At 37.1% G+C, this 17,107-nt stretch overlaps 1 protein-coding gene across 1 annotated transcript in view; it reads left to right on the plus strand.

The window, feature by feature from the left end:
* The first annotated feature begins 4,201 nt into the window (after positions 1-4,201).
* LOC107585429 (uncharacterized) overlaps positions 4,202-17,107 on the plus strand; it is a 46,199-nt gene continuing 33,293 nt past the window's right edge. Inside the window, exons 1-11 of the mRNA XM_016272447.1 lie at positions 4,202-4,250; positions 5,770-6,105; positions 7,054-7,086; positions 7,372-7,443; positions 7,763-7,879; positions 10,992-11,328; positions 11,679-11,746; positions 12,833-13,169; positions 13,520-13,587; positions 14,628-14,975; positions 15,216-15,374. Coding sequence (XP_016127933.1) covers positions 4,202-4,250; positions 5,770-6,105; positions 7,054-7,086; positions 7,372-7,443; positions 7,763-7,879; positions 10,992-11,328; positions 11,679-11,746; positions 12,833-13,169; positions 13,520-13,587; positions 14,628-14,975; positions 15,216-15,374 — 1,924 coding nt within the window. The remainder of the gene's footprint in view (positions 4,251-5,769; positions 6,106-7,053; positions 7,087-7,371; positions 7,444-7,762; positions 7,880-10,991; positions 11,329-11,678; positions 11,747-12,832; positions 13,170-13,519; positions 13,588-14,627; positions 14,976-15,215; positions 15,375-17,107) is intronic.

Consider the following 17,107-nt stretch of genomic DNA (forward strand, 5'->3'; position numbering starts at 1 on the left):
CCGCCCACTGCTGCTCACTGGCGAGAGAGGAGGGTGAGTGTGATATGGCACTGGATTGTCCACAACCCCCCGTCCCCTCTGGGGACCCAGAGATAGAAGAATTTGCTCTTTTGTCAAGTATTTCGGTGCTGGCGGAAAAAAAGGAAACAAAAGATTCTCCGCCCGGCCGCCCTCGGCATGAGCGGGCTGAGGTGCTTCCACCGTTCCTTGTTCCTTGAGAACTTCCGGGTCGTGACCACCCTCGTGCAAGTCCCTCAGTGCCTTGGCATGGTGCACTTGCAACAACGCCGAAGCGTGTAAGGCAGACGCAGCTTCTCCACAGGCTGTATAAGCACTGCCGATCAGGGCCGACGAGTGCCTACAAATGCAAGAGGGGAGCAACGGTTTGCCCCGCCAAGTGGTAGCGGCATTTGGACACAATTGCATCGCAACTGACCGCTCCACCTGGTGAACTCCCGTGTACCCCCGCGCTGGACCCCCATCAAGGGTGGTGAGGGAGGATGAGCCACTGGGCCAGTTTCTGGCAGTGAAAGGTGCCGTCCATGACCCAGTGATCTCATCATGCACCTCCGGGAAGAAAGGCACTGGGGTGGGGCCCTGAGAACCAGCGCGAGCCACCCCGAGAAACCAATCGTTCAACCTTGAGGGTTCGGGATGCAGTGGAAGATTCCACTCGAGCCCGACACTCTCGGCGGCGCGGGAAAGCATAGCCATCATTTCCGGGTCCGTATCCGGCACCGCTGGCCGCCCCGAGGGCGGCAACGCTGACGGATCTTCATCCCCAGAAAAGTCTGGCTCACCCTCAGATGCTGCAATCGACATCCGATTGTTGGGGGGAGCCTCGGAAGAAACAGGTGGTACCCCCCCGGAGGGTCCAGCCTGCTCTTTCGAGAGTGCCACTGGTTTCGAAGTGTCGGCGGGATGGGGAATCCCCGGAGGGGAATTCCTTACAGTTACCTTAAGACCAGTCTGCCCACTGACAGAAAAATGGCGCCCCTGGCTGCCACCAGATGGAACCCCAGATCTAGGCAGTGGCACGGTCCGCAACTCCGAGATGGTCATACCCCCGCAATGGGAGCATGATCACAAAGAGCGTGCTTGACTGTAGCTTTCTCTTAGCAGAAGGTCAGGAGCAGAACAATAGAACCGCTCGGCTCCGAAGCGAAAAGCTGAATATGCGCTGCATCTGCTGCCTACTTATACTCACGCTGTGATCAGCGGCAGCTGGATGCAATAATCGCATGCCAATGTGCATTGGCTCATTTAGTTTACACTCGAAGTAGATTGGTCTCTCTAAGCGAGATCCCAATTCGTCGGTCATCCGACGTGACGTCGAGAGTGACCGACTGAAAGGGAAATATATTGTTCCACTTCAGTTACTTCTATATGTTCTATTTTTTAGTTGTTGCTGAATATGCCATATTAGTGACCATGACAACGGGAAGTGTAATGCGATAATGTGTGTGCTGCTGTACAGTGATTAATGTTGTGACAGTAAAAGCAGTACTTAGCGGGAATCTAAATCACCTCATGGGAACATTTGTGTGTGTGTGTGTGTGTATGTGTGTGTGCACGCTTAATGATATTTGTTAATATCTAATATCATCGTACTTTACTGTTTCTGCCCCATAGCACAGAAACTGAGCGAGAGAGGAAATTAAAGTAAATGTGTTCATATCAGAGAATTCATCAATTCAAAGGTGGGAATTATAGAGGCAGGAAGTTCATTCAGAGGGCAACATCAATCCTGTGCTGTAAAGGAACTTAAGGAGTGATCTATATGTGTACTCACTTCCTGTTTGAAACTTACAAATCCTTATGCATTATAGTGATGAGTTTTGCATGGGCAAAAACACTAATGCTTTCTTTAAAAAATGACTTTTTTACTGCTGTAGTGAGTCTAATGTTGTCCAAATAATTTAATAATAATTTAAGTTTGGTGTTGACACAAACATCTCTGGAGTGTCCCATTGGGAATTAAGGAAAATACACTTAGTTTTTCTAAGCTGATTTTCTTTTTTCACACAATGTCCTTCAAGGGAGACATTCCCCCGTAAAGTTGTGTGAATAATTTATCAGCAGGTTCTCAAATAGCAGGACTGGGAAACAATTAAACCGGGTGAAAAGACGCAAACAAGCGACCTTACAGCAGCTTTTGAGCCTGTTTACATAATTCAAACATATTTGCAACACATTTAACTTTGGTATTGTGAGGTATTTATTTATTTACTGTTTGTTTGTTTGTTTAAATGCATTAATTATTTATTATATATATATTATATATATATATATTTGTTTTAATTATTATTATACTGCCATGATCAGACACACAATACTCGTAAAGCGGCTGAAGAATCAATCTCTGTCTCTGGCGCTCTGGTTGCTAGGAGACAATGTAAGAGCAGGTGCATGAAGGCTCTTGACTTCTCCTGCTCTCGTGCTCTCAGAAATCTAAAGGTAAACCGCTGTGTGGTGCTGCATTGATGATTTCGTGCCATCTTCTTGCAGGAAGCCCAAGGTTTAGAAAACACGGAAAGGTCATAATAATCTTATGATATTAGGTGTACATAATGACAGGAAAAGCTGCTTTAATGCTCATAAACATGCAAGAATTGCACTGAAAATCTGCTATTCAAAATCTAACTTAAACCTAAGGATTTTAGGATTCATTATAATTGAAAACAAAACAAACAAAATTTATGATGTGAAATTAATAAGAAATCTTTCAGATTCAGTACTGTTTAGATCTCCATTCAAATTGAACCCTTTTACTGTGCTCAAAGTCCTTTACCTAATTTGGTGTTTCTGGTTAAAAATTGCTTGTAAATCTCTCATTATGCTACATTATCACCAAACCTTGGACCTTTTTTGTTATCTTGTTTTTAACACAGGCTTTTTATTTCTTTTGGGAGCTGATTGGTGATAGGCATTATCTGTGCTTTTGCACCTCATTTAAAAAAAAAAAGCATCACTTGTGGATAATTTTTGCTATATACATAAAAAAAACTGAGGCTCTGATAAGGCTTTTTTCAAGAAGAAATACAAACCCTGTGCTAAATAAGAGACAAGATGATAAAGAGAGTGAATATTTGGTAATAATATAGCATAACAAGTAATATGCAAGCAATGTATTTTTTGTAGCCTAGACTGTAAAAAAATATTTTTCATGGTTGTAAATAAAAGATTATTGGAGTATGTTTTACAAGAAAATATCATTTTAGTCCTCCTACTTCAATTTCTGAGTGTAAATTGTTTCTACATTATTTTGGTTTTCAGTGTAGTAATTTTTGATCACAGGTAATAAGGCAAAACATTATCAAAATAAATAAATAGATAAAAAGAAAGAAAGAAAGAAAAATAATAATAATAATTTGGGACATAGTTATACCTTGTGTAAGCAAATTTGTAAGTCAAATGCAGTAACATTAACTGGAGAGTTCACCCAAAAATGAAAATTCAGTCATTAATTCTCACCCTCATGTCGTTCCAAATGTGCAAGAACTTCATTCATCTTCGGAACACAAATTAAGATATTTTTGATGAAATCCGAGAGCTTTCTGACCCTCCATAGACAGCAAAGGAACTGACACGTTCAAGGCCCAGAAAAGTAGTAAGAACATCGTTTAAATAGTCCATGTGACATCAGTGGTTCAAATGAAATGTTATGAAGCTATGAGAATACGAAACTAAAATAACGACTTTGTTCAACGATTTCTTCTCTTCCGTGTCAGTCTTTGCCATGCATTCAGGGGAGTACCACAATGATAATTAATGTGGGAGGAGCCAGATAATGGAGGAATGTGCTGCAGGTTATTACTGAGAGGTCTATTAAAAACTCTCAGTTGAGTGGAGAAGAAAGAATAATCGTTTGCTGGAGAGTGTTTGATGTGTGGAAATGTGTTCCAGCGTGAGTGTGATTTCTGAGAAAATTGTGAGTCTTATTTGATCTGCTTGGATAAAAAGTTAAAGCAGGTGGGGGAATCTCTTCCAGTTGTTTTTGAGGTTTTTGTTGTTGTTTTGGGAGAATTTAGTGGGCCTCAGATCTGTTTGAGCTTTATCTGAAGGGGTATTTCCTCTACTGTCTCACCACCTGAGAATACAAGGCCGTTTAAAGTCATACCATACCATACCATACCGTACCATACCATACCACAGTCATGCTATCAGATGTTAGAACCACGGTACATGAGATATACATACCATGGTACTGAAAGGTTATCATATTTATATGGTTTATATTGTTCTTCAAGGTACGTAAAAATACCTTGATACTTTTTAAATGGTGAACTTTTTTTCAAATTGTTAAAAAAGTATTATTGTTATTTTCAGTATTGATAATAATAATGTTTCTTGAGCATCAAATCAGCATATCAGAATGATTTCTGAAGGATCATGTGACACTGAAGACTGGAGTAATGATGCTGAAAATTCAGCTTTGCATCACAGGATTAAATTACATTTTAGGATATATTACAATAGAAAACAAGTTACTTTAAATTATAATAATATTTCACAATATTACTGTTTTTACTGTATTTTGATCAAATAAATTCAGCCTCTTGATCAGGAAATCTAATTGAAACTCCCTACAGCTTTCTTTAATAGACTAGTTTGGGAGGTTTTAAAAGACATATAGGCCTACTGTGACAGATGGTAGATAACCACAAGCCCACCCAGTCATTGATGGACTTCCTGTTTATCAAGATGTTGTCTTGACCACTTCCTGGCAAAGTGCCTTGTGAGAAGATGCCCTGTGGTATGAAATGGATGAAGCTGAGGTATAATCTTTAAAATAATTTAGAGCTCATAATGAGCTCAGATCTAGAAGGTCTTGTGGAATAAGTGTCAGTTTGAGGAAAAAGTATTGGAATGAATTTCAAAACATTCACGAATGTGTAAAGCTGTAATACAATATGCTGAATTTGTTGTTTAAATGCTGTCTGCAGCTATAATTGTTCACAGTATCTCGATCTCAGTGGCTAATGACTAGCTTGTATCGTTCAGGTTATCACTGCATCTGCTGTTCTATTTAAGCAATACAGCAGTGGTCAAACCAGCAGCGGAAAACAATCATTGTGCATCACAGGTGCATCAGAGCAGACAGCAGTGCTGAAGGGCCCAAAGCAAAGCGACCGCTGCAGCTGACTTCATTAACACGCAAAGACTGCAGGCAGGAGAGCATAATGTCTTTAATGAAGTGCCCAGCATGCATTTAGAGGTTTAAGAGCCATTCTGGAGGTCAACGTTAAGAATTTCAATAGGTGCCATGGCTTCCTGAGTCCCCTGATCCGCCATGGTCTCCTGACCCACCCTGGAGGCTTCCCTTGTCTCCGCCCTGTTCCAGTCCTGCACCAGCCTCCAGGACGCCCACCCCCCCTCCCTGATGTCCGGGAGGGGGGCGATCTGTCACGTGTATGTTCCGGTTTGCCCTTATTTGGTTCTTCCTGTGTCCTGTCCTCATTGGTTATCATTTGTGTCCAGCTTTGTTTCATTAATTGTTAATTTGATTCCAGGTGTGTCTCCTTAGTCCCTCGTTATCCTGTGTTTAAAGTCCTTTCAGTTAGTGTTTGTCGGTTCTACTTGTTGATGTCTTCTGCTATGTGTGTCTTCCTGGTTCCCTTGATTCAATTAAAATCTCATGTGTTGATGTACTCCTGGTCTCCTCGTTCCTCGCTCCGTGCTCCCTCACAGTAGTACCGTGACACGTACAGCCCACAGTGTTGTTAAATATCAAATATTGATGACTTGCTTATTGTTTCTTACTCACAGGTTCATATGAGGAGCTGTCTGTGATTCAGAGCCCATCGAGCATCACTGTGAATGAAGGAGAATCTGATCAAATCAGCTGCTGCTGGAGTAAAACAAAAGAAGAAAACAGTGATTTTAAAGTAGCTTGGTATAAGGATAAGAAAAGAATACCAGTAGAAAAGCGGCTATATCAAACGTCCCCAATGAAAAACTGCTCCTTTCTGAAAATCACAAATATAGTTAAAAATGACACTGGAGATTATGTTTGTAAAGTGATTCAGGACATACCAGTTCTGCTAGAATATGAGGGACAAAAAACTTACCTGTATATCATTCAGATTCAGACAACAACTGAAGGTGAGACTGTTTTAATACTAATTCAGATAATTCAATTAAAAGTTCACAATTTTCAAAGACAGTGTATTGTCCCTTTCAAAAAAAGAAAATTTGCTGAAAATATACTCACCCTCAGGCCATCCAATATGTAAATGAGTTTGTTTCTTTACTGGAACAGATTTGGAGAAATTTTGCAATACTGCTCTTGCTCACCAATGGATCCTCTGCAGTGAATGGGTGCCGTCAGAATGAGAGTCCAAACAGCTGATAAAAACGTCACAATAATCCACAAGTAATCCACACCACTCCAGTCCATCAATTAATGTCTTGTGAAGCGAAAAGCTGCATGTTTGTAAGAAACAAATCCATCATTAAGATGTAATCGTTGCTTCTGGCCAAAATAGTCCATAAATCCATAATCCATAATAACACTTCCTCCAGTGAAGAAAATCCATCCCCTGTTGTCCTCTCACATCAAATCATCCAACATATCTGATATGAATTGTTTTGGCTTGTAAATGGTGCTTGGCTCTGTGCATATTTCTCTCCTGATTCAGATGAGATTACTTTTTAACTGGAGAAAACAATGTTATGGATAGAGGACTCATTTTAAGTTAAAATATCTTGATGGATTTGTTTCTTACAAGCATGCAGCTTTTCACTTCTCAAGACATTAACTGATGGACTGGAGTGTGGTGTGGATTACTTTGTGGAATATTGTGGTGTTTTTATCAGCTTTTTGGACTCTTATTCTGACGGCACCCATTCACTGCAGAGGATCCATTGGTGAGCAAGTGATGTAATGCAGAATTTCTCCAAATCTATTCCGATGGACAAAAAATAAATAAATAAAAATCTCATCTACAACTTGGATTGCCTGATGGTGAGTACATTTTCAGCACATTTTAATTTTTTGTGTGAACTATTCCTTTAAGAACTGTTACATACTGAGATTATCCTATTTTACAGATATTGTTCATATGGTTTCCAGCCCCACAACCAGTGAGTACTTACATTACTAATATTCTGTTTTTCTGTGTACCAATTAGTGTATGTTTTCTCAATGTGTTGTGTCATGAATCATGAGGTTCATGTGGGTGATTTGGGTTCAAGTCCAGGGTGTGACTGTCTCCCCAAAGGTTTCCTGCCACTCTCTGTTGCCTCTGTCTAATAAAAGTGAATAAATAATACATTAATAATATTTGTTAAATATATAATCTTAAATTAGTTTCTTAAATTAGCAGGCTATATGTCATGTGTCATTGTCATTAATATTTCTCATTGAAGAAAAGCCAGGTGTAGTTGATCATCCGAAGAGAAATCCAGAAGATAAAAACTATAATTATTTGGATCCTAAGGGTAAGATGTTATATGAATATTGATCTTTTTTTTTTTTTTTATCTTAGATGTAAAAATTCAACGTATAGTAATTTGATTCTGTAAATGTTTACTAAAATGAGCTGGTTTTCATTAGAAACATCTTTGAATGGATTTAAAAAAAAAACAAGACCGTAAAGTACTGAAGTGTTTTTGGCTTTAGTGACTCAGGTTTTCCCCTTTAGAATCACCTCAAATTCCCTCTATAAAGTACGATGCGCCACAAACAAACTACAAATCCCATAAGACACTTGGGTAAGATTTATGTTTGTAAGCTTAAAAAATAAATTGTTTTTCACAGGTAGTTCGCGGGAGGTTGTGATCATTTATATTTTCAGAAGTCTGCCCTTCATCTGTCTGTTGGCGGCGTTCTTTTACCTAAACAGGAACAACAAACTAGTCTCATCATCAAGACCAGGTAATGGTTCAACATAAAACATCCAACACAAACTTCACAAAATAGTTTAGTTGTTTGTTTAGCCTAACAAACCAACCAACCAACCAACCAGACAAAGATTTTGATTCAAATTTGTTTACAACATTTGATTTGAAGCAAAGATACATTTGAAAATTGGAAAAAGGAACAAGACTGTATGCTTAACATCTTTTGTAAGGGCTGTATCACAGTTATCCAAAAAGATCCTTTACGAAAAAGAAGTTTATTCAAGTGTGTTATTAGTATACTTCTTTTAAACCAAAAAATAGGAAAGTATACTTTTAGTCTACTTATGTACCTCTCAGAAATTGGCTTTATGTACTTCTCAGAAATATACTTAAAATGGCATTTAAGTATACTTGACTTATACTTAGAAAAAGTCTAAATGTATTTTAGCTATAATTGTGCTCCTAGAATCCGTGTTTTCATTGTTATACTGTAGGGGGTGCTAGTACACATCTTCTGTAGAGAATTTCCAAAAAACACAAGTGAAGAAGAAACCGAAACAAGAGATGCTTCCACATGTATTCTAACACGATCATCAGACATAAAACAGCATCAAAACTGTGTAACATTATGGAATAAAATGTTGTCCAATGAAGAGGTAATAATGACTGTCAAGCTTTGGGGTGTTGATCGACTCTATCTACATTTTGATTTCAGATCATTCTGAATCCAAATCATAGTCATTTCTCAGCTTTTTGTTCAAAATGTTGTTTATTTCTTTATTTTTATTTATGAAACTTATCCACATTCAAATGTTTAAAAAAAGAATGCATGAAGCTAGAATAAAATGTTTTTGTTTACAAGCAGATACCCTGTTCTTTTGATGTTTTGTATGTTCAGATATTCATGTAACAAAATATATACAAATTAATACCTAAATAGGGACATAGTATTAAACTTAAAGTATGATGTAAAGTTCACTTAAAGAAAACTTACGAGTATACTTGTAGTATAAAACTACTAAACTAGTATTTTACTGAGACTATACGTCAAAGTGTACTAAAAATGCTACTACAAGTATTTAATTAGTAAACTATCAGTATACCTATAAGTTCACTTTTAGTATAGTTGCAGTACAAGCTAAACATTTTGATGTAAACTAGTTGTGTACTCAAAGTTTACTACTGTTATACTTAAAGTATACTTTTATATACTAGAAAGTGGGCCAATTTAGTCCCAAGGAGTATTGAAATAGTACACTTACAAGTATACTACTAGTACACTGATATTTGTATACATACTACATAAAGTATACTTAAAAATATACATGAACGTTACTTAAGTATACTTACTAAAATAAACTTGAAGTATACTACTTTTTGGTAAGGGATATAATACGAGAATTGCTACAATGATTTAAAAAAAAAAATCCAAAATCCAAAATTATGCAAGAATAAGACAAGATGATGATGATTGGAAATATAATTAAATCAAAACCATCAATAAAAATAATTTAAAATGAAATAAAATAAGTCACTATTTAACAACCTCAGAGCCCATTGTGGGTCTGTCTCGAAAATTTAGACTTACACAGAACAATTACAAATACATTTCGTTATGGAGATCCTTAATAGGATTTTTTCTTCTAAATACTTGACAGAATATTCAGATTTTAAAACCACAGCAGTGGTGTATGAACTTGTGGTCAGAGGTTCATTTGAATACAGTCAGTGTCTAACAACATCTCAGACCGTTTGTTTTCATGCATGAGCAACAATAGACTATTTTTGTCTCTTTATTATGACAAAGTGTGGTAAGCAAAGTTAAATAATAGATTTGTACCACAGTAGAAGTATAGTTAAAGGAATAGTTTACTCAAAAAATGATAATTTGCTGAAAATGTAATCTAAACAAACTCATCTACATCTTGGATGTCGTCCGGGTTAGAACATCACTTGCTCAGCATTGGATCCTCTGCAGTGAATGGGTGCCGTCAGAATGAGAGTCCAAACAGCTGATAAAAACATCACAATAATCCACACCACTCCAGTCCATCAGTTAACAAGTTGTGAAGAGAAAAGCTGCATTTTTGTAAGAAATGAATCCATCATTAAAGGGTTAGTTCACCAAATAAAAATTCTGTCATTAATTACTCACCCTCATGTCTGTAGCGAATCAGCTCATGGGGAAATATGAATAATTAACCATAACTAGTTATAATTAACTATTCATATTTTAGATCCATTCAACCGTAATAGCTGACCACTCAGGGTCAACCGTCTTGTCAATTCTAAGAACGTTAATTTCCTGGTTAAAGGAAATAACTTTCTTACTGTACAATTCTATAAGTTTGTTTGGGTTAGTTCACAAAAAGTAAATTCTGTCATTGGTTACTCACCCTCATGTCGTTCCAGCAACACAACTGAAATGCTCCCAGACCCAGAAACGTAGTAAGGACATTGATAAAACCACGTGACCTCAGTGGTTCAACCGTAATTTTAGGAAGCTACGAGAATACTTTTTGTGTGCAAAGAAAACAAAAATAACATAATTTATTCAACAGTTCTTCTCCCCGAGTTAACGTCTTCTGCCATTTTGGAGAGTACCACGACGCATGCGTGTGCTTTCCCCAGACCGTAATCAACGTAATCAGCGTTATTTACGTTCAGCATGCGCACGCTTTCCCCCGTTCACACCAAGAACGATAACTATAAAGATAACGATATTAGCGTCCACACCAGCGAACGATATCTTCTGTTTATTCTAAGCGCACGCTCGTCTGCCGCTTTAATTCAAGAGCTCGTTACAGCAGGATGGATTCTGATTGGCTTTCAGTGTTTTATCGTTCATCAGCTGGAAAAAAATCATTTTGAAAGTGATTCCAACGATATTGTTCCTCTGTATCGTTATCGTTATAGTTGTGGTGTGAACTACGCTATTCTTTAATATTGAGAACGATTTTTAGAACTATATCTTTATCATTATCTTTATAGTTATCGTGCTTGGTGTGAACGGGCCTTATATCTAGAATGGCCTGGGGGTGAGTAAATTTTGGGTGAACTGTTCCTTTAAAGTAAACATTTATAGCCTTAGATGTAAGTGAGTTCTGTAAGTGAGATTTTTATATTTATTTATTTTCCATCTAAAGCAGTTGAGCATGCTGTAAAGTTGGGAGAAGGACCAGATGAAGACCTGGAGGTTGGAGAGACACAGAGGAATGAAACTGAAGAGGTGAAACAGGGTGAGAATATTTCAGAACAGGAGAAAGGGAGGGTCAACAATGAGAAACCTGAAGTTACTGTTGCAACAGAAGAAGAAACAGATGAAGAAAAACCGACTGCTGTAGTTGTGAGCATTGAACAAGGTGCATCTCCAGTGCATGACAACGAAAACAAGACCATTTCTGTTCTGAACACTGATGAAAAGACACTTCAAAGTGTTGAAGAAGGGACTGTTTCTGTGCTGGGCGACTTAGTTTCAGCTCTGTGAGATGCAGGAAATGGAGTTATGGGTGTGCTGTTCAGGTCGATGATGTCACTTCCTGAATGATAGCTTGTTTGCAGACTCGTAATGGTTTGCAATGACTTTTACTGAATTCTGAAAGTAAATGAAATAAAATATGTTCATGCATGAACCGTTGTGTGTGATTGTGTATATGGTTGTGTTCAGTGTGTCCGAGGTGAATCGAGTGTGAGAGCAGTGTTGTGGTTTACTCTGGGCTTCGCTGTGATAAAATTAGTGGCGTGAGAAGGGGGTGAAAATCTGAGCGTACGAGTGTCTCATGCGTGTGAACGTTTGTGATGTGGGAGTAAAGCAGAGTTCAGATTCTCTGCAGACGCTCAGAAATGAAGTGTTCCTCCAGACTCCTGTGTGGACTTCTCATGTCATGCCTTTGTTTCACAGGTAAGTGCCACAAGAAACTCATTCCTGAATGGAAAACCAGCACAGATGCTCCTGGATACTGTTTAGTATTAGTACAAAATAAAACAAATCAAATGATTGTAGAACTGTAAGATAATGGCTGCCTTCCTATGTTGCATTCCTTTTAGGCCATAAAACCAGTGATATCAGCATTGGTTACCATGGAACCAGAGGCCTGTTCTGCTTTTCTGAGGTGTTAGGTGCATTTCGGGGGAAGGGTCCATAGACCCTCGTAATTGGCCATTTGGTTAGGTGATGGGGAGTTCGATATTATTTGTTAAATATAACAAAAAGTTGTGTGTCTGATTGGTCCAAATGCTACATGTCGTTCCAGCAACACAACTGAAATGCTCCCAGACCCAGAAACGTAGTAAGGACATTGATAAAACCACGTGACCTCAGTGGTTCAACCGTAATTTTAGGAAGCTACGAGAATACTTTTTGTGTGCAAAGAAAACAAAAATAACATAATTTATTCAACAGTTCTTCTCCCCGAGTTAACGTCTTCTGCCATTTTGGAGAGTACCACGACGCATGCGTGTGCTTTCCCCAGAACGTAATCAACGTAATCAGCGTTATTTACGTTCAGCATGCGCACGCTTTCCCCCGTTCACACCAAGAACGATAACTATAAAGATAACGATATTAGCGTCCACACCAGCGAACGATATCTTCTGTTTATTCTAAGCGCACGCTCGTCTGCCGCTTTAATTCAAGAGCTCGTTACAGCAGGATGGATTCTGATTGGCTTTCAGTGTTTTATCGTTCATCAGCTGGAAAAAAATCATTTTGAAAGTGATTCCAACGATATTGTTCCTCTGTATCGTTATCGTTATAGTTGTGGTGTGAACTACGCTATTCTTTAATATTGAGAACGATTTTTAGAACTATATCTTTATCATTATCTTTATAGTTATCGTGCTTGGTGTGAACGGGCCTTATATCTAGAATGGCCTGGGGGTGAGTAAATTTTGGGTGAACTGTTCCTTTAAAGTAAACATTTATAGCCTTAGATGTAAGTGAGTTCTGTAAGTGAGATTTTTATATTTATTTATTTTCCATCTAAAGCAGTTGAGCATGCTGTAAAGTTGGGAGAAGGACCAGATGAAGACCTGGAGGTTGGAGAGACACAGAGGAATGAAACTGAAGAGGTGAAACAGGGTGAGAATATTTCAGAACAGGAGAAAGGGAGGGTCAACAATGAGAAACCTGAAGTTACTGTTGCAACAGAAGAAGAAACAGATGAAGAAAAACCGACTGCTGTAGTTGTGAGCATTGAACAAGGTGCATCTCCAGTGCATGACAACGAAAACAAGACCATTTCTGTTCTGAACACTGATGAAAAGACACTTCAAAGTGTTGAAGAAGGGACTGTTTCTGTGCTGGGCGACTTAGTTTCAGCTCTGTGAGATGCAGGAAATGGAGTTATGGGTGTGCTGTTCAGGTCGATGATGTCACTTCCTGAATGATAGCTTGTTTGCAGACTCGTAATGGTTTGCAATGACTTTTACTGAATTCTGAAAGTAAATGAAATAAAATATGTTCATGCATGAACCGTTGTGTGTGATTGTGTATATGGTTGTGTTCAGTGTGTCCGAGGTGAATCGAGTGTGAGAGCAGTGTTGTGGTTTACTCTGGGCTTCGCTGTGATAAAATTAGTGGCGTGAGAAGGGGGTGAAAATCTGAGCGTACGAGTGTCTCATGCGTGTGAACGTTTGTGATGTGGGAGTAAAGCAGAGTTCAGATTCTCTGCAGACGCTCAGAAATGAAGTGTTCCTCCAGACTCCTGTGTGGACTTCTCATGTCATGCCTTTGTTTCACAGGTAAGTGCCACAAGAAACTCATTCCTGAATGGAAAACCAGCACAGATGCTCCTGGATACTGTTTAGTATTAGTACAAAATAAAACAAATCAAATGATTGTAGAACTGTAAGATAATGGCTGCCTTCCTATGTTCATTTGGAGACATTTTTGTACCATATTGCATTTACATAAATTTATTTAGCAGTTACTTTTATCCAAAGCAACTTACTAATGTGTAACATCACATTAGCAATACACAATGCTAAAAAACTTATTTTAATGTTTATCATTATATATATATATATATGTATATATATGTTTGATTACGTCATTAACTGAATTTTACCATACATTTTTGCCATATCTACATTCATTTTGACATAGTCACCACTGATAAGCTACTACTAAATATATTGTAGAAACTTAATTTTCTGTAAAGCTGCTTTGCAACTATTTGTATCTTGAAAAGCGCTATACAAATGAAGTTGAATTGAATTTGAATATATATATATATATATATATATATATATATATGTGTGTGTGTGTGTGTGTGTACATTTATATACACACACACATATATAGGCTATATATAGCATTTGCATAATTTTTTGGTTGCATTTTTAATTTATTTTTTGGTTAAAAAAGTATGCATTGTGTGTATGACAATGTATACATTTAAAGTATTTAAAGTACCTGAATCCATGCAGGAGACATTTAATGATTAGTATTTAGGGTATTTAAAAGAGAAATAATCTAGTTTTAGTAAGGTTACTTTGACCATCTACTAACGTTTGAAACCTCTGCAAAAAGTAAAATGCAATATAATTATTATTACATCTAATTAAAAACACACCTTAAAACAAAGAATGTTTTCTGTAAGAGGTAGGTTTAGTGTAGGTTAGGACATTCAATGCATTTTGCATTTAATCTGTGATAATTTTAATTTGATTTGATTATGGAGATGTCTCTGAGGCAACATGCCACAGATTTTTGCCAAAAAAAAAAAAATTATAATACAGAACTCAACAGTGGCAAGCTGTCATTTGTGTTTTTCTCACAGGTTCATATGAGGAGCTGTCTGTGATTCAGAGCCCATCGAGCATCACTGTGAATGAAGGAGAATCTGATCAAATCAGCTGCTGCTGGAGTAAAACAAAAGAAGAAAACAGTGATTTTAAAGTAGCTTGGTATAAGGATAAGAAAAGAATACCAGTAGAAAAGCGGCTATATCAAACGTCCCCAATGAAAAACTGCTCCTTTCTGAAAATCACAAATATAGTTAAAAATGACACTGGAGATTATGTTTGTAAAGTGATTCAGGACATACCAGTTCTGCTAGAATATGAAGGACAAAAAACTTACCTGAATGTCTGTAAAGGTGAACACAGCACTGAGGCAACAACTCAAAGTAAGATTCTTCTTCCACACTCATTCCTCTCATTCATATATGGCATTCTTTGTCATTTCACATAGCATTAAGATTCATGTCATTGGATTTAAGGGATCTAGCCAACCCTATTCATTAGAAGCAGGTGTCCACATAATTCAGGTCATGTTGTGGACTTTTATGACTTCATATAATAATATAGTAATACAAATTATCTCTAAATGATTAGTTGTCTAATTTTTTCTGCTGACATCATTACAGGCAGTGCTAGTACATCTACCCAAAAAACTCAAATCAATGGGACTACCGGCCCCCCTTCACCTCCCATCCTACCTCTATCTCTGGCTGCTGCCATTGGCCTGCTGACCCTCTGCTTGGCCTTCAGCGTGTGCAAGATGAGAAACTCCTGCAAAAAATCAGGTACACTTCAATACTGAGACTCATTACTGGTGTGTTTGTGCTGAATGCATGTGTACCGCATTGCTTTATCATCCTCAGTGTTGTACAGTACTTATGTTTTTCCTGCAAAGCTGAGACTCATTCAAAGTTAATTAAGAATTATGAGGCGTTTTACACCACTTATACCCAGTTCAATACTGTAATCACAGACTGACATTTATTATTCATTCATGGATCGGACGAATTGTACATTTTCTGCAGCTGACTAAACAACGGTACGCTGTCATACAAACATCCAGACACACCAAAAAACTTACACTGACTAACAGCACAGTGAATGATGCAAGTGCATGTTATATGAAAAATAATGTAGCCTATGTCACAAAGTTGCTGTGTGAGCAGGTCTTTCATGTCAAAACTTGTCAGATTTTGTAGCGGTGTGGCCCCTCGCACAGGAAGTGCAAATGTTGAGCTTATTCAAACACACAGTTAACATTACTTTTTAAAAGAAACAGTTATAATTTTGTTCTAAAGTTCTAAAAAAAATGATTTACTACAAAATTCTAAAACATTACTTTGAAAAAAGTATTCAGAATTTGATATTATATAAAAAACATTTTTTTATATTATATACAAATTTATATATTATATTCGCAAATAGTCAGAAATATTTTAATATAAAAATACAGACATTTTATTTTACTTATAAATAATAATTTTATGTTTATGTAAAAAATAAATAAATGTTACATTGTTAGTTTTTGCAGTCATGCATTAGTAAAACCCTTCTCAAATGAATGGTCATGAAAAGTGAGGAAAAACAATACTTTTCTATGCAATTAATAATTAATCAGACTCTGTTTTGGCAGACATTTTGCCATTTAGTATAATGGTATGTAAATACAATAACATATTAACATTAAAATTAATATTGATATAGAATGCACTGCACAGGCCAACGATATGAAAATGATTCATATGACATTGTCAGAATAGGAAAACTGAACATTTTGTAAATGCATAAACAGCCAAAGTGTTTTTTTCAACCAAACACTGCATGGTCTTGTATTGAATTAATATTAAATATATAATTCTACTTGATATATTTCTGCAATATCCCATGTAAAATTTGGTTCCTGAAGCAGAACCATTGCTCGAGTTACTTGCATTATTTCAGTTGGCTGAGCCTCTCTCAAACACTCTCACAGTTGTTTTTTATTTGTGGTAAAGTGGGAATTTTTTTGCTGTAGACATAGTTTGCATGCAACGACTTTAACACCTCTGTATATACACAAGGCTGCTTATAGTATAGACAGCTTTGTAGATTTATAATGAGAACAGTATATTTTTGTCATGTCACATCACCCGCTTTCAGTGTAAACATGTTGTCGTGCACACTGCATAGACTTAGGTGCGGTTTGGTTCTATGAGTCAGTAAAAAAAAAATAGAAAAGCGCAATACTTTTTTGGAAAGGTTTGTAAGGTATATCTGGTACGTGTTACTTCTGATTAAAAATGCCATCAGTAATGGAGATTCTGCAATAATATAAAACTGGTTGGAAACATTTGAAAGGGTTTGAATTGTCATGCACACTGTAAAAAATAAGTGTAATTTTAGCTGTAAAAAGTTTGTAAAAACGCTACGGAAAAAAAATGTTAATAGGTTAACAGTAAGTTCCCGTACTATATACAGCGAAAAACTGTAAAATATCTAACCAGACATTTCATGTAATTTTACAGTAAAATGCTGTTAA

Source organism: Sinocyclocheilus grahami, unplaced genomic scaffold (assembly GCF_001515645.1).
Source record: "Sinocyclocheilus grahami isolate Dianchi unplaced genomic scaffold, SAMN03320097.WGS_v1.1 scaffold70.1, whole genome shotgun sequence".
Classification (NCBI taxonomy): Eukaryota; Metazoa; Chordata; class Actinopteri; order Cypriniformes; family Cyprinidae; genus Sinocyclocheilus; species Sinocyclocheilus grahami.